This window comes from Candoia aspera, chromosome 5 (assembly GCF_035149785.1).
Source record: "Candoia aspera isolate rCanAsp1 chromosome 5, rCanAsp1.hap2, whole genome shotgun sequence".
Classification (NCBI taxonomy): domain Eukaryota; kingdom Metazoa; phylum Chordata; class Lepidosauria; order Squamata; family Boidae; genus Candoia; species Candoia aspera.
In genome coordinates this window covers 112,684,179-112,710,885 of record NC_086157.1, presented here as the reverse complement: position 1 = coordinate 112,710,885, position 26,707 = coordinate 112,684,179, and the positions used below count along the sequence as shown (strand labels likewise).

Sequence of the window (26,707 nt, the reverse complement as noted above, 5' to 3'; positions counted from 1 at the left end):
CTAGTGGCAGCCAATGGCCCAAGAGGCTCCGTGCAACAGACCCTTCCTGAGCTTATCCACATATTGGCACAAGGTGGACTCCACGTGGCCCCCGAAAAGGTTCAGTCTCAATATCCTTTTCAATATTTGGGTCACCGCCTCTTGCAGTCAGCCGCCAGCCCTTCTGTCCCTCACATTACTCTTCCTGTGGACCCCACTCTTGTTCAGTTACAACAATATTTGGGAACATTAAACTGGCTCCGCCCATATTTGGGCTTGTCAACACGAGAGCTAGCTCCTTTATTTCAAGCCTTGGCTGGCTCTAAGCTCCCCACCCAAAAAATCACCTTGACACAACAGCACCAGGCGGCCATACAACGAGTTAACCAGGCCCTAGGTCTTACATGGGTTGATCGCATGAAAGAAGACTTACCTGTTTCATTGGCCATACTGCCTACTCCATCTTTGTTAACGGCTATTTTGCTTCAGGTCCCAGAGAAGCCAGGTAACAAAAAAGGGGTCATCATTCTAGAATGGCTCCATTTGTCTAACACCCCGCGCACTACGATAGTTACCAAGGCCTCCCAAATGGCATTGTTGTGTCAGAAGGGACGCGCCAGGCTGAAAAGCCTCGTAGGGTTAGAGCCCTTTGTCATTTTTATTCCCTTTAAATTAAACACCTGGGAACACCTATATCAAAATTCAGATGATATTCAGGCCGCGCTTGAGGGCTGGTGTGGCAGAGTTTCTTGTCATCTCCCGTCTGATCATCGATTACAATTGGTGAAAACTGTTCCTATCACCTTTCAAAACCCTTTGGTTTTATTCCCCATTACCCAGGCCATTACAGTCTTTACAGATGGTACCAAGGCCGTTGGTGCCTGTGTTTGGCAAACTGATGATGGATGGCAAAAACGCTTAACACAACCTCAGCCATCCGCCCAAAAGGCAGAATTGGCTGCTGTGGTTTTGGCTCTCACTTTGTTTAAAAGAGAGCCGCTTAACATAATTACCGACAGTTTATATGTTGCTCATGTTACTTCGAACATTTTTGGTTCGTATCTTTCTCCGGCCATCGAAGAAAGGCTGCTGTCGTTAATTCTGTCGCTCCAGCGGGTGGTCACTGAGCGATCATCCCCCTTTTTTATCGCTCATATTCGGAGCCACCAAAACCTTCCAGGGTTTTTGTCTGAAGGAAACCAGCGCGCTGACTTGGCTTGTCGCGAGCTACTTCCTGTGACCATCATAACCCCCCGGCAAAAATTGCCGACGGCAACTGAAAGTCATCAATATTTTCATCAAAATAAAAAATGCTTGGCTAAGCAATTTGGCCTTTCCTTGGCTGAGGCCAGCGCTATTGTTCAACAATGCCCGACTTGTAGCCGACAAGCCCGAGCATCTCCTCAGGGTGTTAACCCCAGAGGAACTAAAAGTTGTGAAACCTGGCAAATGGATGTTACCCAATATCTTCCATTTACCCCCTGGCAATACTTACATGTGTCTATTGACACTTATTCAGGGTTTATGATGGCTACCCCCCAGAGGGGTGAGACCACCAAACATGTCATAAATCACTGCATTCGGACCTTTACAGTGCTGGGATGCCCAACCACGTTAAAAACTGACAATGGCCCTGCATATACCAGTTCTGCCTTTGCCACCTTCTGTACAAAGTGGACGATTTGTCATAAGTTTGGCATTCCATTTAATAGTCAGGGTCAGGCAGTTGTTGAACGCGCCAATTATACCTTAAAACAGGCGCTAGATCGCTATATAGGGGAAAAAGGGCCTGCCCCCCCCTGCCTCCCGGCACTGCAAGATGTTTTAAATCTTTGTTTATATACCCTCAATTTTCTTAACCTCACTGGAACCCCTCCTCTGACAGCAGCCTCTCGTCATTTTTCTTGCCCACCTGTTCCCACTTCTAGACCACTTGTTTATTGCAGGCAACCCCCCGATCCAACGTGGAAAGGCCCGGCGGAGCTGATCACGTGGGGACGTGGCTACGCCGCAGTTCAACTAACAGATCGAGCCTTGTGGGTCCCGGCCCGCTGTGTTCGTCCTTGTCATTTCCAACCCCCGTCTGAATCGCAGATTGATAAATCTCCAGACAATTTTTTGTCGAGTCTTTAAAATATGTTTTTCTGTATTTTGTGTTTTATCGGCCCTTATGGCTGTTTGGCTCTCCTTTTTACTCCTCGAGCCGCCTTTGTGCCGTATAATTTTTCTCTTGTTTTTTCTTTTTATGCTACTTATCAAAACCATTGTTCCTTTCAATTTTTGTTTAATGACTGCCCCCTTCCCCCTATTGAGAACGTGTGGATAGATTATTCCTACTCCCCCTGTCGCATGTTTCTCCATGTGCAAGAGACGCCACAAACAGTAGGGAAATATACCTGCGCTGGTGTTGCGCTCAACATTGATGGTACCATGACACAGGGAAACTGGGATGTCTATCTATTTTCCCCTCATTCGGTGACGCACCCCCCTCTTTCTCCATTTTTTCTGTATTGGTTAGGAATTTATCATTTATATCCTCACTGTTTTCCTCGCTTTTTTGGGCCCCCTACACCTGATTTTCAGAAACCCCCCGTGTCACGCATCCAGGATGCGAGCACAATTATTTTGCCTTGTCAACGGCACCGCCGCCCCCGCTCCTCTGCTGAGAGCTCCCACCGCCCAATTAATTACACCTGGACGGTGCGGGATTATCAGGGGGTTCCTCTTTACCAGGTCTCCAACCGTACTATATGGCCCTGGTATCCTGTTCTCCATTTTGATTTTGCCGAAATGGGCTCTGGCGCCACCGCTTTTCGGGATGGGTCCTCTTGCACCCCATCCCCACGAGGAGCCTCCAAATTATACTTGTATTTTTGTCCTGGCCATCCACCAACGCCGACTCGTTCCAACCTTTGCGGGGGGCCTGGCCATTATTTTTGTTCCAATTGGCAATGTGTGTCCACCGGAGACATTTACTGGACACCCCCTGTTACTTCAGATTATGTCAAGATAGTTCGTAGCCATGGACGTCCATCCTTGTCCTGTCCACGTGATTGGCATTGTTGTGGGCAGCGGAAAAACCCGATGAACATCACCTTTACTGCTGCGGGTGAGGCGCTTCCTATCGGCTCCTGGCTAACGGGTCAGCGGTGGGGGGGCCGCGAGTGGAGCACTCTCGGCGACGACGGCCAAGTCTTTTCCATTCAGCTTTCTGCGACCCCAGACCTGTCTCCACCGGTTGGCTTTAACCGCGTCCGACCCCCCAACCCGTTGATTAAACCTCAAGCTCCTCGTCACAACCCTCTTTTTCGACTGCTGGATGACTCTTATGCCATGCTTAATACTTCGCGTCCCAATCTCACCACTTCTTGCTGGCTGTGTCTGACCACCACCCCACCTTTCTATGAAGCTGCTGGATCAACTGAAAACATCACCAACAGCACGACCGACACCTCCTGTCGCTGGCGCAACACCTCACAGACCATTGCGGGACTTGTGGGTCAGGGCTGCTGTTTGGGTCTCATCCCCAGCAATCTTTCTCACCACTGTTCTTATGACCTTCTATGCAACTTACGGGTTTCTCTTCGACCCCCAACCTATGGGTGGATGCTCCCGTGGAATCATACCAACACAACAACAGACTTCTCTGACCTCTTTGTTAACCAATATTTTATTCCCGGAAATAATTCCATTTGGGCTTGTTCTTTTGGTCTTTCCGCCTGTGTGTATGGCCCCAGGCTTTTACAGTCTGACCACTATTGTATCCAGGTTTATTTGTTCCCGAAAGTTATATATCACTCTGACCCTGAGTTGCTTTCTCACTTTTCTTCTTCCCCTCTGTTGGTTAAAAGAGAGGTCGTGACAGCCCTTACCTTGTCTGTGTTATTGGGCCTGGGAGTGGCTGGCGCGGCCACCGGTGTTGCCAGTATTGTTACCAGCAACAAAAATTTTCACTCGTTGCGGATAAGTATAGACGAAGACCTCGAAAAAATTGAACAGTCTATTTCCCACCTTCAGGCCTCTCTCACATCTTTATCAGAGGTGGTATTACAAAACCGTCGGGGCTTAGACCTCCTTTTTCTTAAACAAGGAGGACTTTGTGTGGCCCTGCAAGAGGAATGTTGTTTTTATGCTGATCATTCAGGCATTGTTATTGATTCAATGAAAGAGCTACGAATCCGGCTTGCTGACCGCAAAAAAGATAGAGAAGTCCGGCAGTCCTGGTTCGAACATTGGTTTTCGACATCTCCTTGGTTCACCACTTTGCTTTCGGCAATTGCTGGACCAATCGTTATTATACTGTTAATATGTGCCATAGGTCCCTGTGTGTTTGGAAGACTCCTGTCGTTTCTACAATTTCGCTTAAATTCAATTGATTCGGAAATTTCTAAAATTAACGTTCTGTTCCGCCTGGGTCCCCCCTCTCCCCGGCACAACGAAAAACGCTCCCTGTTAACCCTTCCAGATTCTAGTGACTCTGACGAAGAGACCTTGATAGCTGACAGACCTCCTCGGGTTCTCTTGCACCGACAAGACCTAGACCTGGTGGGGTCCTGAGCCCTGGGTCACGCATAGAGATAGAGGACGGTTTCGGCTAAAAAATAAAAACAGAGGAGATGTTGCGGTTGGGACTTAAGGGCAGGGAGCCAGGAAAAAGGAAACATATTTGGGCCGTTGGGACTTAAGGGCAGGGAGCCAGGAAAAAGGAAACATATTTGGGCCGTTCCATAGCACACAGGGAACGCTTAGCCAATGAACAATGAAAACCACCAAGGATTACCATATATGGCAAACTTTCTGTACTGATGAATATTAAGTGACCATGTGACCTATTGTCACGCGATTTGTAACTCAATAAAAGGGAGTCGTGGAGACCGTTAGAGAGGCTAGCTCGCAGCTCTCTCTTCGGGTTCTCTCTCTACTTCCCCCACCTCGAGAAACCATTTGTGTTTGTGTCATTCTTTGGGGGAAAAGAACCCGCCGGGTCAGTCAGACCTGGTGCATTCGTCCCAGTATTGTGGCGCTCACCTCTCATCCCGGACGGGACCCGCAGCCGGCGGCCACACTCAATCTCAGCCACTTTAAGAAGTGTGGACTTCAAGTCCTAGAACTCCATGCTGGCTGGGGAATTCTGGGACTTGAAGCCCTCCCCTCGAGGCTGTTGTTGGACAGTTTTGGAATAAGGGAGAAAATGAATTAAGGACGATTTAAGGGAGAAAATAAAGGCTTCATAAGCATGATTGTGCTTGGATTAAACGCAAATAGGGTCAGAGCCCCTATTCATGTAGGGAATTGGTAAAAAATAAAGTTGTTTTCGAATCATGCTTGATTCCTGGGTACACACAGGAAGGTTTGTTTGGCATCATGCAAAAGCCTTCTTTCAGAGATTTTTTTTCTGACTTCCTTGTCTAAAAGGACATTCAAATTTCCATGGAACAAGTGAGGGGTTCTATATAGGATCTAGGTGTCATTGCCCAATTTGCAAGTCTATACAGCAGTGTTTCTCAACCTTGGCAACTTTAAGACGTATGGACTTCAACTCCCAGAATAGCCCCAACAGCTTGTGGAGCATCCCTGGGTAAAGGCAATCTGCCTTACAAGTACAGCTGTTGAGCACAAATGGGGCATGGCTGCTGTGAGAGGCAGCATGTGCAAGAGGTAAGCGTTGGATTCATCCAGAGCTGGGTTTCTCAACCTTAGCAACTTTAAGGTGTGTGGACTTCAATTCCCAGAATGCCCCAGCCAGCCATGCTGGCTGGGGCATTCTGGGAGTTGAAGTCCACAGTCTTAAAGTTGCCAAGGTTGAGAAACCCTGGACTTTATAACATCCAATATTCATTTCTAAGTTGAAATTCTGGGAGCTGAAGTCCACACGTCTTAAAGTTGCCAAGGTTGAGAAACACTGCTATACAGATTTACCTTGGAATTCAGGTGGAAGGAAACCCATTTAAATGTGTCCAGCTTGACAAGGGCAGAAATACAAGGGGGGTTAGCAAATTCATTTAATCATTTAAATTTAGCCATTTAGTAACTAGCTTTCAACCGTAAGGAGGGTTTAGGGAACTGAAGTCGTAGCATTTGGTGAGTTTAGCTAATGTAGCCTCAACTCAATCCACTTGAGGACTGGCCAGGTTTGATTCTGATCAGATTTGACTCTGAGGTTAATGAAGTAGAGAGGAATTGCTTTCACTCCTGGTAGCCTCGAACCAACCCTGGTGAGAAGAAGCTGTGATGGATGGACAGAGGGACCCATCCATTTTCAACGCTTCTTAGGAGTTCATGATTTCTGCAAGTTTTCCAGCCTATATTGTCTATCTATGTATGGTCCTGGCACACATATGGTTTATTCTTACACTCTACCAAATGGGTAAAATCTGGGATGGAGCCTACCATTCTGAACCTCACTGTTCTCCACAGCTGGCTTGTCCTGGTTGGACTGGAAGGCCAGAACAGGACAAAGGCATTGCAATTCCATAATCTCGTTCAAATTAAGTAGGCTCAGCTCTGGCTAGTTTTTGGTCAGAAGCTTGTAAAGGTGATCCCATCCACTGCCTCCAGCCTTCTGGAGGGACAGAAGGTTATTAACGGAGAAATAAATACAGTTATACATCAGCTGAGCTGCCTTTGGCCATAAAAATGTCAGAATTATGTTGCAATCCGTGCCCCCAAGAAGCTGACCCCAGCCACAGTTGCCGTTCATTTTAAACAGGAAATAGCTGTGGTAGCCCACAGATCCACAAGGCCCAGGCAACCTCAGTTCAGAATTGGATGGAAAACGGGAACCATTCTGGTGACTTTGGACCTAAAGACTACTTGGGGCTGCCAAATAAATAGCTAACAAATGACCAGAGATGATGCTCTAATTTCTGCCCCCCTCCCCCTCAATTTTTACTCAAAGCAGGATTGGGAGTTGAAGCTTTCGTAGGAAGATTTTGGTATAGATCTGACATCTGTCCAGATCATTTGCTATTGAAGCAGAGAACATATTATGAGTTCTATATCTCATTATAAGAATTATGGTTGACTCGTTATACGTATTTTGAGTGCCCTCCAAGAGGAAAGGTGGGGTATGAATTGCCAAATATGATTCTTATTACTATTATGAACCATTCAATTGCTTAATTGATCAATTACTTCACAGAACATCAGCTTACTAAAAGGCCATGTTTGCGTAACAATTTTATCTATAATCCAGGGATAACAAGATGCAGTTAGGATGCTCACATAACAGGCTCTACCTCAACAAAGAAACCGTATGATAGTTTAACATGATAGCTTGGCTCACACAACATGTAGTGCCCAGGGTTTGGCCCCAAGGACACTGCAAACCACAAACTACCCACCCCGCTTTGAAACTAGGGTACGCTGTTTTGTGAACTCAGCCAGAAAGTAGTTCACTCAAGGTCATCCTGCAGGATGGGACAGTCATGCCCCTTTTTCATAGGCAAGGCTATCTTTACTGAGTACAGTGCAGGTGATTTGTTTCTCAGAAGGGATTTCTGGGTGATAAACCATGGGGGGGGAGGATGAGAAGGAGAAGAAGAGGGGAAGGAGAAGAAGGAAGAGCAGGAGAAGAAGAAAAGAAGGAGCAGAGGAGGAGAGGAGGAGGAGGAAATAAGGAGGAAGAGAAGGAGAAGAAGAGAACAAGAAAAAAGGAGGAAGAGGAGAAGGAGAAGAAGAGAACAAGAAGGAAGAAGAGGAGAAGGAGAAAAAAAGAACAAGAAAAGGAGGAGGAAGAGGAGAAGGAGAAAAAGAGAACAAGAAAAGGAGGAGGAGGAGGAGGAAGAAGAAGATGATGATCAACTGACTTGCAAGACTCAGAACGGGGTAACCAGCTGCCTGCCCAAATTCTTATCGTTCAGTGAGTTAGGGTGACTGCTTGCTCTGCAGCCAGAAGAATCCCCGTCTGGCATCAGTCCTCAGGGTCTGGATATTCCCGGTTTAGCAAGGCATAACCGAGAAGGAGTCGGTCAGCCATTCATTCAGAGCCACCAACCGCCAGAAAGCTAGTGTGGGTGGTGTCACTTCTCTTTACCAAAGAAGAGGAAACTTCCACGGGGAGGGATGAACACGGCCCTGAGGCAACGGCAGAGGAGGTGATTTAGAGCCTTCTAAATCTGCAGACCGTCAGCCATACGCTGGCTCGCCCAACACACTCAGCTAAACCCGGTAAGGACCTGGGGCCTAAATTCACCTAACATGCAAACTGCAGTTTTTTAGCAGCCCACCATGTCAGCCTGGCCCGTGTGGATACTGCAATGCCTGGGTTCACCAATCAGCCCCAACCTAGTTACTCAGTTAAACCACGTTATTGGTTCACTTAGTCATAAACTCCAAAACCCGTAAAACAAAACAAGATTAATGTAAACCAAGCTTGGCGACTTCTGTACATGCAGCTGTTAAAACTTTAGCTGACGTGGTCAACTGTGTTGCACAAAGACAACCAACGTACTGTACAAACCACAAACATGGATAGACTAACAGACTACAGGTAGTCCTCACTTATCGACCACAACTGGGACTGGAATGTTAGTTTCTAAGCAAAGCGGTCATTAAGCAAATCTGACCCAATTTTACAACCTCTTTTGCAATGGTCGTTAAGCAAATCACCACAGGCGTTAAGTGAACCATGTGGCTGTTAAGCGAATCACGCAGTTCCCCATTGACTTTGCTTGCCAGAAGCTGGCTGGGAAGGTTGAAAATGGCGATCACATGACCACGGGACGCTGCAACAGTCATAAATGCGAACCAGTTGCCATGCGCCCAAATCGTGATCACATGACCATGGGGATGCTGCGACGGTTGTAAGTGTGAGGACCAGTCATAAGTCCGTTTTTCCAGCACCATTGTAAGTCAAAACCATCACTAAACAAATGGTTGTTAAGCAAGGACTACCTGTGATGTGTTGTGCGAGCACAACCCTTTGATTATACTGGCCTAGACTTTGTCTGCTCTCAGCCAGATCATTCACAGTCAGTTACCTGGGCTCTTATTTAGATCAATTTCCCCCCACCATACCTTTTGCTCAGGGGTGCCTGCAGGTCTGTCAAAAAAGTCAAGATGGCAGTATCTTCACAACCACCATCTTCATAGAATCATACAATCATAGGGTTGGAAGGATCCCTGGAGGTCTTCTGGTCCAACTCCTGCTCAGAGCAGGAATCCTCAGACCATCCCAGCCAATGGCTGCCCAGTCTCTGCTTGAGCACCTCCAGTGATGGATCCCTCATCACTCCTGGAGGCTGGCTGACCCACTGGTTCCTGGCCTCCATGGTCAAGAAATTCCTCTCTATTTTGAGACTCGAACAAGATGGCATCTTGCTTTGGCTCATGAAGAAGTTTCAGTTGATGTCTTAGCTCAGCCCGGGACAGGACATTGCTCCTTTCCCCAGAGATGAGGACCAGTGGGTCCCTGAGATGGCACATGGGATACACCGCCCTAACTTGCAGCCAACCTCTGACACACACACACATTTCTTTCTTCAGATGCCCACTTCATGCTGCCTAAGACTAAGGTCAACTCTACTATCACCATTCTTCTGCCTACATTCCCATAGCCATTCAGATGAAATAATTAGTTTACAGGTCTTCTACAAGTCCTTTCACAAGGTGTGTTTACAAGTACCGGTATCCCCTTTGTGAGATAAGACTCAATGTTTAGTAGCAGAAAATGCAGCTGATGGCTCAGCACAAAGGTCTGTTTTTAGCAAATTATCTCTTTGAGGTACATTCATTTTTGCTTTCATTTGCTCAGCTTGCAGATAATGCAATTCTCCATCACATAGCTAGCTCAGCTTTGTGACTTTTGATGTATCTGGTTCAAAAGATGGGGCAGCACACATCATACCAATCTGTTAGACTCATGTCTAGGCTTTGATTCTTTTTTTTTCTCCTGCACTCAAGGTTGAACATAACTTGCGTAACTTGCTGTTGCTTCCTAAAAAATTATTCCACTGGGGAAGAACTCATGCTTTGCGCATCACAAGCACCAGCTACTTTTGAGCTTAACTCTTCAAATCATCGGTTGGATCAATATCACTAGATAACAGCGTCACCATAGATTTGAGGATGTGGGTTTCCCATTTTCTGGAAGTTGTTCAGAAATTTGAGCAGTCTTCCTCAATAAATCCATTATAAAATATGGACTTCGTTTAACCATAGAGATATGGTTAAACAAAACTCAACAAATAGCTACTAACCAACTTTGCTCACAGCTTCTTGCAATGATACCCATGGCAAATCCAGATTTCCAGACATACAAGGGCTATATTCACACCATACATTTCACAAGGTCCCTTCAAGACAAAACTGCTTAATTTATGCCATGGGGTTAAAAAGCTCAACTGCAAATCCAGCAGAGACATTTACTGGTTGAGCTTAAACAATAATTACCTTGGTTAGTCTGAAGGTATGTGAGCGAGACGTTGTTGTTGTTTATTCGTTTAGTCGCTTCCGACTCTTCGTGACTTCATGGACCAGCCCACGCCAGAGCTTCCTGTCGGTCGTCAACATCCCCAGCTCCCCCAGGGACGAGTCCGTCACCTCTAGAATATCATCCATCCATCTTGCCCTTGGTCGGCCCCTCTTCCTTTTGCCTTCCACTCTCCCTAGCATCAGCATCTTCTCCAGGTTGTCCTGTCTTCTCATTATGTGGCCAAAGTATTTCAGTTTTGCCTTTAATATCATTCCCTCCAGTGAGCAGTCTGGCTTTATTTCCTGGAGGATGGACTGGTTGGATCTTCTGGCAGTCCAAGGCACTCTCAGAATTTTCCTCCAACACCACAGTTCAAAAGCATCGATCTTCCTTCGCTCAGCCTTCCTTATGGTCCAGCTCTCGCAGCCATATGTTACTACAGGGAACACCATTGCTTTAACTATGCGGGCCTTTGTTGTCAGTGTGATGTCTCTGCTCTTAACTATTTTATCGAGATTTGTCATTGCTCTTCTCCCAAGGATTAAGCGTCTTCTGATTTCCTGACTGCAGTCAGCATCTGCAGTAATCTTCGCACCTAGGAATACAAAGTCTTTCACTGCTTCTACATTTTCTCCCTCTATTTGCCAGTTATCAATCAAGCTGGTTGCCATAATCTTGGTTTTTTTGAGGTTTAGCTGCAAGCCAGCTTTTGCACTTTCTTCTTTCACCTTCATCATAAGGCTCCTCAGTTCCTCTTCACTTTCAGCCATCAAAGTGGTATCATCTGCATATCTGAGATTGTTAATGTTTCTTCCAGAGATTTTAACTCCAGCCTTGGATTCCTCAAGACCAGCTTGTCGCATGATGTGTTCTGCATACAAGTTGAATAGGTAGGGTGAGAGGATACAGCCCTGCCGTACTCCTTTCCCAATCTTAAACCAGCCCGTTGTTCCGTGGTCTGTTCTTACTGTTGCTACTTGGTCGTTATACAGATTCTTCAGGAGGCATACAAGATGACTTGGTATCCCCATACCACTAAGAACTTGCCACAATTTGTTATGGTCCACACAGTCAAAGGCTTTAGAATAGTCAATAAAACAGAAATAGATGTTTTTCTGAAACTCCCTGGCTTTTTCCATTATCCAGCGGATATTGGCAATTTGGTCTCTAGTTCCTCTGCCTTTTCTAAACCCAGCCTGTACATCTGGCAATTCTCGCTCCATGAACTGCTGAAGTCTACCTTGCAGGATCTTGAGCATTACCTTACTGGCATGTGAAATGAGTGCCACTGTTCGATAGTTTGAACATTCTTTAGTGTTTCCCTTTTTTGGTATGGGGATATAAGTTGATTTTTTCCAATCTGATGGCCATTCTTGTGTTTTCCAAATTTGCTGGCATATAGCATGCATTACCTTGACAGCATCATCTTGCAAGATTTTGAACAGTTCAGCTGGGATGCCGTCTTCTCCTGCTGCCTTGTTATTAGCAATGCTTCTTAAGGCCCACTCAACCTCACTCTTCAGGATGTCTGGCTCTAGCTCACTGACCACACCGTCAAAGCTATCCCCGATATTGTTATCCTTCCTATACAGGTCTTCTGTATATTCTTGCCACCTTTTCTTGATCTCTTCTTCTTCTGTTAGGTCCTTGCCATCTTTGTTTTTGATCATACCCATTTGAATCAGGTGAAAGGTGTTGTGTGAAGCAGACTATAGAGGCAACATCTTTCATGCCTGAAACTTCCCCAACAGTCAAATCACTTGAAATGATACTATCCTATTTTATTCTGAATCCAGTTTAGGGTACTGTATATTTTCCATCACCTACGTAAGACATACAGGGTGGGTTCTGCTAATAGTACTGACCTCCATGCAACTCCATTGTAAGTAAGTCCTACCGTATTCCACTGGGCTTATTTATTAGGGAGGATCCAGCATAAGATGACAGTCCATTGAAGGATTGGGGAAGCGTGAAATGGAATTCTAAACAAGTTTGCTGAAATAGACACTCCAGTTCAGCTGAATGGGACTTACTCACTAGTTGGTGGCCTGAGAAAGCATGTGCTTAAGTTCCTCGCTGTAGTGGGGAGGGGAGAAGAAGAATGAATTTCTAAACAGCCTAATTTGCACTCACCCCCCCTTTCTTTTTTCTGATAAGGAAAAAAAAAAGAACAGATATCTCCCCATGCAATTCCAGGATCAAAAAAATCCAGCACAGGTTTCAAAACATTACAGCCGCCTCTGGTTACATTTTTCCCTCCCCTCCAACACAGAAAAACACACACCGCCCCCTCCCCATCCCACCAGCCCTGTCTCCCACGGATCAAATCTGTCGGTACTCACCTAATCTTGTGGCAAAGTCTGGCAGCTTCAAAGTGGTCTGCAGTTTTCTATATTTTTCCAGGTGCTCCAGCTGGATAAATCTGAGACGTTTTTCCTTGGGGGTGGGAACGGGTTGGACTCGCTGACCAGCAGCGGTCAAAGGGAGGGCCAAGGGAACGTTAAGTCACCCAGGAACCGAGTGGGTGAGCAAAAATATTTCTCATAGATTGGCCTCAGGCTGCAGTTCTCATCCTGGCTTCGGTCGAGGATACGTCTCCAAGTTCCTCCGGAGCACATGAGTTTCAGCTGGGTACAGATTTTATAGTGAGAAGGTGGGCGGAGTGGGTGGGTGTGTTTCATTCTCGTGAGCTGCCAAAATTGTGCATTATTTACCTTGTCTGGTTTCCTGGAAGATTGTGGGTGGGTGGCGCCACGCTTTCTCCCTCCTCGGACCCACGCGAGCATCCAGGATGAGTCCCCCTCCTTGTTCTTGCACACGCACCCCCGGGATGTATTTTTGCTCGGCGATGCGGGCTGCACACTTGTCCGAAAAGGATTGTGCGCACCTTCAAGGTGATCGGGTGCTTTTTAGGATTTAGCCGCCTGCTCTTCGTGGGCAAGGAAGCCGGACTGAGAAGCTGGGAAGTTTCATCCGTGTGCCAACGCAGCGTGGACCAAACATCTTGTAAAGATTGTGCCAGATTGCTTAAAATAATAATAATAATATTTTTTCCTAAGAATTAGTAACTGATTTGGTTGCAGCAGAAATGACGGCATGGTTAACGGCTTCCGCCTCAGCCTAATTCTCTTCCCCATTTCGCAATTCAGTTCCCTCCATCTCCAGATATGTGGGACGCTGGCTGGGGATGATGGGGCTGTATTGCGGCACACTTGGAGGGAAATTGCTGCCAGGAGTAGGGTATTTATTGTGGCATAAAGATTTATAAACAGGCAGGGGGTGCACATTGATTGAAAATAGTGTTAGCCCCAAAAGCTTGTGGAACATCCCTGGGTAAAGGCAATCTACTTTACAAGTACAGCTGTTGAGCACAAATGGGGTATGGCTGCTGTGAGAGGCAGCAGGTGCAACAGGTAAGCGTTGGATTCATCCAGAGCTGGGTTTCTCAACCTTAGCAACTTTAAGATGTGTGGACTTCAACTCCCAGAATGCCCCAGCCAGCCATGTTGGCTGGGGCATTCTGGGAGTTGAAGTCCACACATCTTAAAGTTGCTAAGGCTGAGAAACCCTGATCCATAGCAAGAATTTGTATTTCACATGTTACAGTCCAGTCCAGCCTTCATGTTCTCCTGCCCTCCAGAAGTGCTCAACTACAGTTTGAACAATCCTCAACCAGCATCAGGAAGGCATCAGAATGGGAAAGATGACCACAGTCTGTCATTTGCTAATGTCGCAATATGGCTGTGACTGCATAACATGATTAATTAAGAGGCTCAAAGTAAACGATAACAGCTGGGCTAGCGTACAGCACTGCGCCAGAAATTAGCAACTCTAAGGCTAGATTTGCACAACTTCAGTCATTCCGTTCAAGATTTAGGGCTACATTCACACACCAAGCCAGGCTTGCTTGGTGATCATCTTGATTAGGTTTCCCAACTTAATCTGGGTGTAGATGTATGCACATGTGCATGCATATGTATATAATATAAATCAGTGTTTCTCAACTTTGGGCATGTGTATGTAATAGAAATCAATGTTTCTCAACTTGGCAACTTGAAAATGTGTGGACTTCAACTCCCAGAATTCCCCAGCCAGCTATTGGATTGGTGCCCAAGGCAAGACTCCAACTCACCGTCTCATAGCCCGGTGCCTTTAACCATTGCACCAAACAGGCTGTCATGTGGAGGTCTTAAAATACTGGGGAAAATCTCACAAAGCAGCTGCTTCTGTCGTGCAAATATCAAGGCTGAGACCACCTCCCTCCCCAAAGCTTGTTCTTCCACATTTCTTCTTACACGGAGTGCGTTTTTTCTTGCAAGAAAAAAAATATCTTTTTTTAATGTGATTTTTATTGAAACTTTAAAAGAAAGGAGATAAAAACTAATACAAACTAATATAAAGTAAGGAAGAAAAAAGAAAAAGAAAGAAATCAAAGAGAAAGCAAGAAGTGCAAGAAAAGAAAAAAAGAAAAGAAAGAAAAAAGATATAAAGAAATGGTTTCCAATATTCTTCAAGCAGTTATAAGTACAATTATATTTTAAACTCTCTCTCTCTAAAGTTACCTCATAATACTCTTCCTTCTATACCCTGTCTAATCATCAGAGCCATAAATCACAAGTTGCTTTTTTTCATGTTTACACAAAAAGTCCGTAAGAGATTTCCAGTCACCAGTATAAGAGATGGTGACTTTTCCTGTGTAGAACAAAGTGGGGAGGGGTCAGTTTCTCCCTCCTCTGTAAATAGCCTTTTGTCCGTAAAGGTGGGGTGCTATTACCTCCCACTTTCTCCTGCCACTAGGGGAAGATCCTACTCACACTTGGCTGATCTCAAAAAGTTACGGAACTTGCACCCTGTTAGTAGCTGGATGGGAGACCATAAGGAAATCCCAAGACTGTAGGGTAGATTGGGAAGTTTGGTCTAGTGGTTAAGGCTCCGGGCTTTAAACCAGGAGACGGAGAGTTTTAGTCCCGCCTCAGGCATGAAAGCCGGCTGGGTGCCCTTGGGCCAGTCCCTCTCTCTCAGCCCAAGAGCCAATCAGGCGTGGTAGGAGAGTTCTAGTCCCGCCTTAGGCATGAAAGCCGGCTGGGTGACCTTGGGCCAGTCCCTCTCTCTCAGCCCAAGAGCCAATCAGGCGTGGTAGGAGAGTTCTAGTCCCGCCTTAGGCATGAAAGCCGGCTGGGTGACCTTGGGCCAGTCCCTCTCTCTCAGCCCAAGAGCCAATCAGGCGTGGTAGGAGAGTTCTAGTCCTGCCTTATGCCTGAAAGCCGGCTGGGTGCCCTTGGGCCAGTCCCTCTCTCTCAGCCCAGCCCACCTCACAGGGTTGTTGTGGTGGGGAAAATAGGAGGAAGGGGTATTTGGTACGTTAGCCGCCTTAAGTTATTTATAAAAATAATAAAGGCGGGATAAAAATTAAACAAATAAATAGATGATAGATATTGAGTGGAGACAGAGAGAGATGGATGGAGGATAGGTTATAGATACCTATTGAGTGGAGAAAAATGGATGGGTGGGTGGATGGATAGAGTCGAGAGAAAGGGGGCTGGATGGTGAACAGACAGACAAATAACTAAATAACCCCCTTATGCTTGACTATGCAGGACAGCTGGGGGCAGCATGGTGCGGCAATTAAGGGAGGGATTGGACCAAGAAAATCCAGGTTGAATGGAAACTCAGTGGCGGCAATTCACTGGGAGACTCTGGATCAACATAGCCCTCAAGGGTTTTGCTGGGGATGCAGTAAAGGGAGATGCAACACCCCCCCCCCCACGTGAAACGCTTTCAGCTCCTACGGAGGAGTCAGAAAGAGGCCTTTTCTCAGCAGTAGCCACTGCGGGTTTATCGAAATGCACAGCTGGGACGTGATTCCTAACATCGTTCATCTCTCTCCTGGAATATAGTCTGTAGCCTTGTGTCTGCCCAGCAGATCCATGTAATGTGGCAGAACTTGATTTAGACCAGCTTCCCCCAACCAGACACCCTCCAGATGTGTGGGGATGATGGCTTTCCAAAGAGCCATTGGCAATATGGGCGGCGTCTTGGTGACACAGAGGGTGGTTCGGTCCCAGCGCACCTCCAAGACGTGATGTCAGAGAAAAAGGCAACCAGACTTTCTTTAATTGGATTGCCAAAATGCAGTTGCCTAAGAAATATGTCACAGTATTAGCTCCAGTCTGGATTTAGGAGATATCTGTAATGATTCATCCAGGACGAGGGCTGAGCAAGGGCCTGAAAATATTTCAGCTGGAAGGATAGGAACCAGGCAGCTTGATCCAGTTCAGAAAGTAGGTCCTGAAAATGATCATTTCCAGTGCAGATTTTCACAAACAGATCAACCCAACTGGGAATCCTGAAATCACCTCCTTGAACATATCCAAGGGCCTGTTAGAATTGCTGTCTTCTCAGTGGTTTCTGCTAATGTATCCCTAAGCCTGGGAAGGGGAACCTACAGACCATCGGATGTTGCTGAACTACCTAACCCATCATCCCTGACCATTGGCTGTGCATGAGAGGGCTGTTGGGAACAGCTGTTTAGTCACGTTCTATTCCTCTGTTTAAAACTAGAGCTGAACATTTCTTTTGCATTTCTCTCCTGTTTCTACTGGCCCCATACCAGAGGCCTTGGCTGGGGGTTGTAGGTCAAAAAGTTAAGAAAATGGCCGTGGCTGTGAGATCAAAGCCACCCCACCCCATTTTTTTACCTGTGTCGCACGTGCAGTGCACATAAAAAGTGGTAGGGCTCCATTCACACAATCATGGTTGCTATCTCGACTCTTTGGGTGAAATTTTTCTGGATGAAGCGTGGCGTCCTTGCTTTTATTTTAGCAATGCCATAGACAGAAGTGTGTGTGTGTGTATGTGTGCGTGCACACACAAATAACCTGTTTTTCCTTGCACTAAACTTTCTCCAGCAATGTGCAATGCCCCTGGCTTCCAACAAAAGCCATTGAAACTCCAAGGGAAGGCATTGGAAAAGCATTCTTCCCAAGAGCTTTAGCTATTTATTTATTTATTTTATTTATTAAATTTGTATCACCGCCCATCTCCCCTCAAAGCTTTACATGCAGGATATGATACGAATAATGAGCTGCCAAGCAATGTCAGCGTGCTCTTAGTAAAATGCACCGAAGAGTGCTTAAATACTGAGCACAAGAGAGCTTTTTAATTTTGCATTGGATCCTTTTTAGATTGATTTTATATTGGACTTGATCTCCCTGTTATAAAGGTAGCAACGTGCCAGCTTGGATCTTTAGAACTTCCTTTCGTTCTCTGGATAATCCTCCACCTCCTGGGTTTGACCGGATGTTATCCCTTCCTTGATTCCTGTGTTCTATCCGCTAACCTCAGAGTCCAACTGGTTTTCCTGGCAGTCTTCAGAATGTTACACCTTCCTGTGCAAATCCTGCACGACAAGCACACCCTCCTTCCCCCACTTTCATCTCAGATGTTTCCTGCTGCAGGATAGCCGCCTCTCTCATCTTTGCATCCCAATCTCCCCCACCTCCGCCCCTGCAGAAGAGGCTGCTTCCCCTACCTGCAAAAAATCAACCCGAGGCCCCATTCACACAACTCGCTTAACCTGGTTACCAAATTCATTCACTTTCTGCATTTGCACCAGACATGGAACGCTAAACTGGCTGACTGGGCTGGGTTTGCACAGATGTAAAAACCTCAAAAGAATTCACCAACTCAGCTTAAGAGGTGGATGTGCAGAACACTAACCAAGCTGAACTTGTTGCATGATTGCAGTTGCTAGACCAACGTTCCTCAACCGGGGTTTGGTGGCACCCTCGGGTTTTGCGAGAGATCACTAGGGGTTCCCTGGGAGATCATGGTTTATTTAAAAAATTATTTCAAATTCGGGCAACTTCACATTAGAGAGGTAAGTTTCATTCTTTATTTTCAGTTTAAGAACATTGTTAATGCATCTATACAGGCCTACCTATGAAATGAATAGAATAAATTTGTGACTTCTGGCCTATATTTGAGCCTGAATGGACAGGGGTTCCCCAAAGCCTGCAAAATATTTCAAGGGTTCCTCCAGGGTCAAAAGGCTGAGAAAGGCTGTGCTAGATCTTTCACTCACCTGCTTAAGGGTGCAGTTTAAACACAGCTGGACTCTCCCCCTGCAAGCAAGGAACCATAGCAAAACCCACCATTCCTTAAAAGCAGTGAAGATCAACTTACTTTGCCTTGGAGAAGTGCCAGGCTCAAATTTAATGCAAAGTGTACCTGAAGCTCAGCCTTTTACAATAAAAATATGTCCCACTATTTATTCAGTGAAAATGTTGACTGAGTAATCTAGCAAGACTGTAGTAAATTTAAATATAAGCTCCTTAGATTTTGGGGTGATCCTTAAAGCCTCTGATAAACTGACCCCAGACTGAGGTCAGTAGAAGGAACTCCATATTTGTATCGCCATAAGCATCTCTTAGAGCAGTGTTTCTCCACCATGGCAACTTTAAGGTGTGTGGACTTCAACTCCCAGAATTCCCCAGCCATGCCCCTTATGCTGGCTGGGGGATTCTGGGAGTTGAAGTCCACATATCTTCAAGTTGCCAAGGTTGAGAAACACTACTAGACCAATCCTTGAGCTAACAGATTTGAGCTGCCATGTTCCAGGTGGCCACTAGGGGGCAGGAAGATAGATTTCTGTATCTCTTTGCTGCCCTCTAGAGGCCAAATGAATCAGAATGAAGTGAGTCTACAGTATTTGGCATACTCATTCACAGCATTCTTTTATTGTTTGTTTGTTTGTTTGTTTGTTTAAATGCACAGGCCACCCAACTCCATCCCACCTCTGGGTGGCTTACAACATGGAGCAATGAAAAATAGAATAATAGAGACCATACAAAACAAACATTCAGAAAAAGAACACCAACATTTCCCACCAAGGTGTGTGGGAAGAACCAAGTTTTAAGGGCTCCTTCAAAGAGGTTGAGCTGGGGGGACATCGTTCCAGAAGGCAGGATGAAGACAGAGAAGGCCCACTTTCTGACTCCCATCAGGTGACACAGCCCAACTTCTGGGACCTGAAACATGTTGACTCTGCATAAATGGAAACTATGGAAGATTGGAGCTGAACCTTAAGGATGGCTGAGCGAAGGAAGATAGATGCTTTGGAACTGTGGTGTTGGAGGAAAATTCTGAGAGTGCCTTGGACTGCAAGAAGATCAAACCAGTCCATACTCCAGGAAATAAAGCCAGACTGCTCACTGGAGGGAATGATATTAAAGGCAAAACTGAAATACTTTGGCCACATAAGGAGAAGACAGGACACCCTGGAGAAGATGCTGATGAGAGTGGAAGGCAAAAGGAAGAGGGGCCGACCAAGGGCAAGTTGGATGGATGATATCCTAGAGGTGACGGACTCGTCCCTGGGGGAGCTGGGGGTGTTGACGACCGACAGGAAGCTCTGGCGTGGGCTGGTCCATGAAGTCACGAAGAGTCAGAAGCGACTGAATGAATAAACAACAACATGGAAGGTTAGATGGTCCCTCAGGATAACTAGGTCCTATGAAGGGCATTGTAGGAGATGACCAGCACCTTGAATTGCATCTGGAACCTACTAGGGCAGCTCACGAAGTAGGAGTTTTATGTAGACATGCCATGGCCTGCCCATAACTGCCCGGATTGCTCCATTCTTGACCAGCAACAACTTCTGCATGGTCTTCAGGAGAAGAAATGCATTCCAGTAGTCCAAACTTTTGCCTGGTACTTTGTTCAAACCTATGGGGGCACCTTAGACAAATGCTAGGTTTCCATGGATGTGTGTGGCTCTGATTGCAGCCATTATAAGCAAGATTTAAAGAAAAAAAGATAGAAAAACATGGCAGCCTCATGCAACTGAAGCTTTGTCTGCTTTTTATGTGAGATGCCACGGGGAAAGGCCTAAAATGTATAAATTGGTACCATCCATAAATTTCTTTTGTATTGTTTTAATTGTTTGACTGTTTTTATGATAGTTTATGACTGTTAGCCGCCCAGAGTCACTGGTCTGAGATGGGCAGCTATATAAATTGAATGAATGAATTAATTAAACAAACAAACAAACAAACAAATCCAGGTTGTTGTACATGCAAATGGAAGGAGGAGAGGTGAAGGGCAATGGATGAGTTTGGGGAAAAAAATTTGCGACATTCTGAGCAAATGTGATTCAATGGAAAACATTATTCAGCTGGGTGGTGTAATGTGATGTAGCCATCTGAAAATTTAAGAATGAATAAGAACAGTGGCTGTTTATTAGCTGCTTAGAAAAAGTGCTGTTTCAAAGGCATGGTTAAGCCATACATATACCGTATACACATGGCAAAAAAATAAATGTAAATCTAAAAGCATGAATGATTTGATTGTTCAATGAAACATGGATAAATTTAATATAGGACGCAAGAATGATGCAAACGTCTGACTGTGGGACAGATTCATTTGGGGAAGGGTTGAAAAAGGATCTTGAATTCCACACTGAAAGGGTGCAAGTAGTGATCCTGAACAAAATTGGGGGAAAAACCAGTGCAGCTTTATATAGGACAGGGAGTGCAGAGAACAGATTTTTCCTCTTCAACAGGTAATGAGTGAATGGATGTAAGAAAGTTGATTGCACGTTTGGTGCTGCAGAGAAAGCGTGTGATAAATTGAGCAGGCTTGAACTGTGGAATGTTTTGAATGAAGATGGACTTACAGGTTGGTTGCTGAATGCAGTAAGAGAGGTACATGGTAAGAGTAAAACACACTTGAGAATGAAGAGAAGGCAGAGTCAATAGTTCAGCGCTGAGTGCAAAGTAAAAAAAGGAGGTGCAATGTTTTAGAAGTTATTTTTATTATTTGCAATGCAGTCAAGAAATCTGCAGCATATGGGAAGGAATGCTGCTCTGTTAAGCTGATACCAAATTCAGTCAGTAGGTCTTCCTTCCCTCCCAACAAAATTGCTTGCATGAGCTAATTCCTAACTGCTTTTAGTTCAAGAGCCAGGTTCCAACAGGGGATAGAAAGCAGAGTTCCAGCAGCAAATTCTTTGCCTATTTAAGGTTGATAAAGGTAATGTTTCCTAAGTCCCAAGAGAGCCAGTTTGGTGTTGTGGTGAAGGCACCAGGCTAGAAACCGGGAGATTGTGAGTTCTAGTCCTGCCTTGGGCATGAAGCCAGCTGGGTAACCTTGCGCCGGTCACTTTCTCTCAGCCCTAGGAAGGAGGCATTGGCAAACCACCTCTGAAAAGCCTTGCCAAGAAAACTGCAGGGGCTTGTCCAGGCTGTCTCCGAGAATCGGACATGATTGAAAGGATTTTTTTTTAAATTCACAATTGCAAACATTTGCATGGGAACCTGTTTGCCAAGGAGGAATAAGAAGAGGAGAAAGTGACTCCACATCCTTATTTCTTCCTACGATAAGGGGGCGTTCCTCCTTCTTTGCTGAGGCCATCAGGACCTGGAGAAAAAACAATACCCATCATCCCCAGGTTAATCTTGATGCCTCTAGGTATCTGTTGGTGGGGCAGTGGCTGGAGTGAAAGAGCCAAGCAGCTGGAGCCCCAGTTCCCAGGCTATTATCCTATGAAGACCATCCAGCCGTGTTAGGGCATCTTCGAGAAAGATCGGGTCACCAAGTTTTTCAGGCAGCCAAGCCGAAGGCTGCCTTAAAACACAACCCAAAGCAAATCGCTTCCCTTCCCGCTGAGTCATTAGAAGCATTTTGAAACAGCTAACATCTTTCTGCTCCTCATTCTTGCGTCCTCCATGCATGCGTGCATTTAACATTATAGGTTGGAGGACATGAATACTTTTGTTTGGACGTACCTGTCAACCACTTGGAGTGCCTCTCTGGCTAAACAGCAGTGTGTAAAAGCCTGAAATGAAATTTAAATACCTTCCTTCCACCCTCTCCCCCCCCCACCCCTGATTCCTGCTCCCCAGCAGGACACTGATTGACTTGAAAGACATGTGAGCCCCAAACCAATCAAGGACCCAAGTAAATTCCAGATGGTAAACCTTGCCAAGCCATACCGGTGTAACTGTGATTTGATTGTGGCCCATGGAGACTCTCAGCAGGGAAATCTTTTGCTATTACTGAGCGGGGTCTTATCAGTCTGAGAGATAATGAGGAATTCTGAACAGCAGAAACTGGAGATACGCAACAGCAGGAGAGGAATGGAACAGGGATGTGGAGCCTGATACTAAGTTTAGGGGAGGCCAATCCATAGCTAAAATCGATGATGATGATGATGAAGATTGATACTCCAAATACAGGTAGTCCTCGCTTAATGACCACAATTGGGATGGGAATTTCAGTTGCTAAGCGAAGCAGTCATTAAGCAAATCTGACCTGATTTTATAACCTGTTTTGCAGTAGTCGTTAAGCAAATGAGTGCAGGCGTTAAGTGAACCAAGTGGTTGTTAAGCAAAGCAAATGGTTCCCCATTGATTTTGCTTGCCAGAAGCCAGCTGGGAAGGTCAAAAATGGTGATCACAGTCATAAATGCGAACCAGTCGTCAAGCACCCAAATCCTGGTCACGTGATCGCAGGAATGCTGCAATGGTTGTAAATGTGAGGACCAGTCATAAGTCCATTTTTCCAGCACCATTGTAAGTCAAAACCATCACTAAACAAATGGTTGTTAAGTGAGGACCACCTGTATCTTGTCCAGAACAGTGGAAGAGCTGAACTGGGAGATGTGGTGCCCTTGCAGACAGACCCGCATTGATTCAAACCATATTTTTGATCTGCTGGCCATCCACCCTAGTAATAAACTTGAAACAATGAATACAGTATGGTCATGCGAGCTCCTCTTTTCCAATCGAAGGACAGACTGAAAGCAACCAAGGGGCGAAAGCAAATTGCTTTTGCAGCGACAAACTAGTGAAAACTTAGATTATTTGTTTCACACTTAGACTGTGAAAGAAATGAACCGAATATGAACCCGTTCCACTCCTTTTCCCCAAATAAATGGGAAATCCTAGCTGTACTCTGGGCGCGCATCTTACACCTTCGTCTGTCTGTTGGAAACTAGCTGAAGACCAAGTCCCAACGGGGCTTGAGTTGGCCGAGTGTGAGCAAGGCTCCGAGACTTCACGTAGAGTTTTCTCTCCAGTGGTACCAGATGTTTTACAGCTTGGAAAAAAATTCTCATCCCTAAGAAATGTAAAGAATTCCGAAGTAGGATTTTTAAAAGGGATCCGTCTGTTACTCAGCATGCAGAATTAGTGAAGGGGCGGCTAATAGTGATGAGAAAGGCAATACTGTGGTGGAGGAATCAGAGGGGGGAGGTTTAAGGAAGAAAATGTTTGGCAGGGGTACAATTTACAGCATTTGGCAAATCACAGGTGGTTCATACACCCTGGAAGGCAGGAGAATGGGTTCTATCCAACGCATCCTGCCTGCCCCCTACTGGTAAGAGATGGTTATGCCTTAATTCGGAACCAAATATTTCCCGGTACTATTAACAACCCCCCCCCCCCCAAGAGGTTATATTTTAGATCAGTGTTTCTCAATGTTAGCAGCTTTAAGATGTGTGAGCTTCAACTCCCAGAACTCCCCAGCCAGCATTGACTCTTAACAGCCCTGATTTGTATTCTAGTTCAGTTGAGCCATCTCAAACCAGAAGCAGACACTGATCAAGCCCCACGCAATTGGGCAAGACCAAGGAAGCAAGAACTATACAGATTTCAAGAAGATATTTTTCATGCTAGTCCTGGAGTAAATACAGAACCTTGGAAACTGCAAGAGGACTTTCCCTTTTTGAGGAAAAGCTTCTTCCCAGGTGTCTCTCCGTCTGGGTCCGTTTGCCATTTATGGGATCAGCCACCAATGGTCCCACCTTCTATCTCTTGATGGTTTATGTCCATTCCTTCTTCCATCCCTTTATGTCCATTCCCTCTTCCATTCCTTTCCCAGCCTCCCCACGGTCTCTGATTCCATAAAAGCTATTCAGACCCATCAAACCATGATTCAAGATACAACACGACACAATCAAATGTTTTCAATGAATATTTCATTTCGGTCAAATGCACAAGCCTGATTTCTCAGAAAAGGACAAGGGTTTGTACGGTGGACACGTGTCCCTCTCTGCGCTCCACCCATTTACAGCTCTCTGCTCTGCTTGTCCATGAACTTGCTCCTGGAGACCTTCATAGCAGCCTTAATTTCTCGGGTGACAATTTCTTGCCATGGTTGTCTGTGAACAAGGAGGAGCAATCAGAGAACAAAAGTCAGGTTTAGGAGGCCCATGAGGACTTCACAGAACTGGAGCATGGTGAGGAGGATGTAAGAAGACCCCCTACTCATCTTCCTTCAACCTCTACAAAGATCTATTGCTATGAAGGACCCTTCTAGGTGAGATAAGGCACTCTTGGTGGGCAGCCAAGTCAATGTTCCTCCAGCTCAGCAAGCCAATGACAGTCCATATTGCAGCAGGTTGAGCTCTGCAAGGCTGGTGTGTGTGTGTGTGTATTCCTTTCCCACTGCTGGGAATTTCACAATCCTTGCTCTGAGGACCATGACGCTCTTCTTGACTGTGAAGGCACCATAGCACCACAGGGCCTTTGCAACCAGCAACAGACTTTTGCCATCTAAACTAGACGTCTCCTCAGTGGTTTCCGTGCCCTGACCAAACATGGAGAAAAATGGGGACCAGAGGGCTGCCCTTTCTCCTTGGCCAGGTGAATGGGGCAGAGGTCAGCTCTGGCCCTTCCTTAAGACAGTCCTGGGCTTTAGGGTAATGGCTCTGAAGGTTTGGGAATGTTAGAGATATAGCAAAACTGACTCTGTGGAAGTGCCCAAAGGTGTCCACATATTGTTAAGTCTGTTTTGAGTCAAGCTTGATTTTTGGTAACCAAATGACACTTCACTGTTGTTTTCTTGGCAGCAATATGAAACTGGTTTGCTATTGCTTTCTGAGATCCTTCCTTCCTTCCGTCCCTGTTTCCTTCCTTCCTTCCTTCTTTCTGTCCCTGTTTCCTTCCTTCCTTCTTTCCATCCTTGTTTCCTTCCTTCCTTCCTTCTTTTCATCCCTGTTTCCTTCCTTCCTTCCTTCCATCCTTGTTTCCTTCCTGCCTGCCTGCCTGCCTGCCTGCCTGCCTCTCCTTTCTTCCTTCCTTCCCTCCCTCCCTCCATTCCTGTTTCCTTCCTTCCTTCTTCTGTCCTTGTTTCCTTCCTGCCTGCCTGCCTGCCTCTCCTTCCTTCCTTCCTTCCTTCCTTCCTTCCTTCCTGCCTGCCTGCCTGCCTGCCTGCCTGCCTCTCCTTCCTTCCTTCCTTCCTTCCTTCCTTCCTTCCTTCCTTCCTTCCTTCCTTGTTTCCTGCCTGCCTGCCTGCCACTCCTTCCCTCCTTCCTTCCTTCCCTCCCTCCATTCCTGTTTCCTTCCCTCCTTTCCTCCCTCCATTCCTTCCTTCCTTCCTTCTGTCCTTGTTTCCTTCCTGCCTGCCTGCCTGCCTCTCCTTCCTTCCTTCCTTCCTTCCCTCCCTCCCTCCATTCCTGTTTCCTTCCTTCCTTCCTTCCTTCCTTCCTTCCTTCCTTCCTTCCTTCCTTCCTTCCTTCCTTGTTTCCTGCCTGCCTGCCTGCCTCTTCCTTCCTTCCTTCCTTCCCTCCCTCCATTCCTGTTTCCTTCCCTCCTTTCCTCCCTCCCTTCCTCCATTCCTTCCTTCCTGCCTGCCTGCCTGCCTCTCCTTCCTTCCTTCCTTCCTTCCCTCCCTCCATTCGTTTCCTTCCTTCCTTCCTTCCCTTCCTGTTTCCTTCCTCCCTCCCTCCCTCCCTCCCTCCTTTCCTGTTTCCATCTCCTTCCTTCCTCCCTCCCTCCCTCCCTCCCTGTTTCCATCCCCTTCCTTTCTTCCTCCCTCCCTCCCTCCCTCCCTTCCTTCCTCCCTTCCTGTTTCCATCTCCTTCCTCCCTCCCTCCCTCCCTTCCTGTTTCCATCTCCTCCCTCCCTCCCTCCCTGTTTCCATCTCCTCCCTCCCTCCCTGTTTCCATCTCCTTCCTTCCTTCCTTCCTTCCTTCCTTCCTCCCTCCCTCCCTCCCTTCCTTCCTTCCTCCCTTCCTGTTTCCATCTCCTCCCTCCCTCCCTCCCTGTTTCCTTCCTTCCTTCCTTCCTTCCTTCCTTCCTTCTTTCCTCCCTCCCTCCCTCCCTCCCTCCCTCTCTCCCTTCCTGTTTCCATCTCCTTCCTTCCTTCCTTCCTTCCTCCCTCCCTCCCTCCCTCCCTTCCTTCCTCCCTTCCTGTTTCCATCTCCTTCCTCCCTCCCTCCCTTCCTTCCTTCCCTCCCTCCATTCGTTTCCTTCCTTCCTTCCTTCCCTTCCTGTTTCCTTCCTCCCTCCCTCCCTCCCTCCCTTCCTGTTT

The 26,707-nt window shown here is 46.3% G+C and overlaps 2 protein-coding genes across 2 annotated transcripts in view; both read right to left on the bottom strand.

Annotated features, from left to right (window-relative positions):
* Positions 1 to 12,815, bottom strand: part of LRRC32 (leucine rich repeat containing 32) — a 30,917-nt gene extending 18,102 nt beyond the window's left edge. Inside the window, exon 1 of the mRNA XM_063305958.1 lies at positions 12,736 to 12,815. The gene's annotated coding sequence lies outside the window, so the exon portion shown is untranslated. The remainder of the gene's footprint in view (positions 1 to 12,735) is intronic.
* An 11,565-nt stretch (positions 12,816 to 24,380) lies between these two features.
* Positions 24,381 to 26,707, bottom strand: part of LOC134498594 (retinal guanylyl cyclase 2-like) — a 109,076-nt gene continuing 106,749 nt past the window's right edge. The window contains exon 20 of the mRNA XM_063304752.1: positions 24,381 to 24,554. Coding sequence (XP_063160822.1) covers positions 24,461 to 24,554 — 94 coding nt within the window. The 3' untranslated portion in view covers positions 24,381 to 24,460. The remainder of the gene's footprint in view (positions 24,555 to 26,707) is intronic.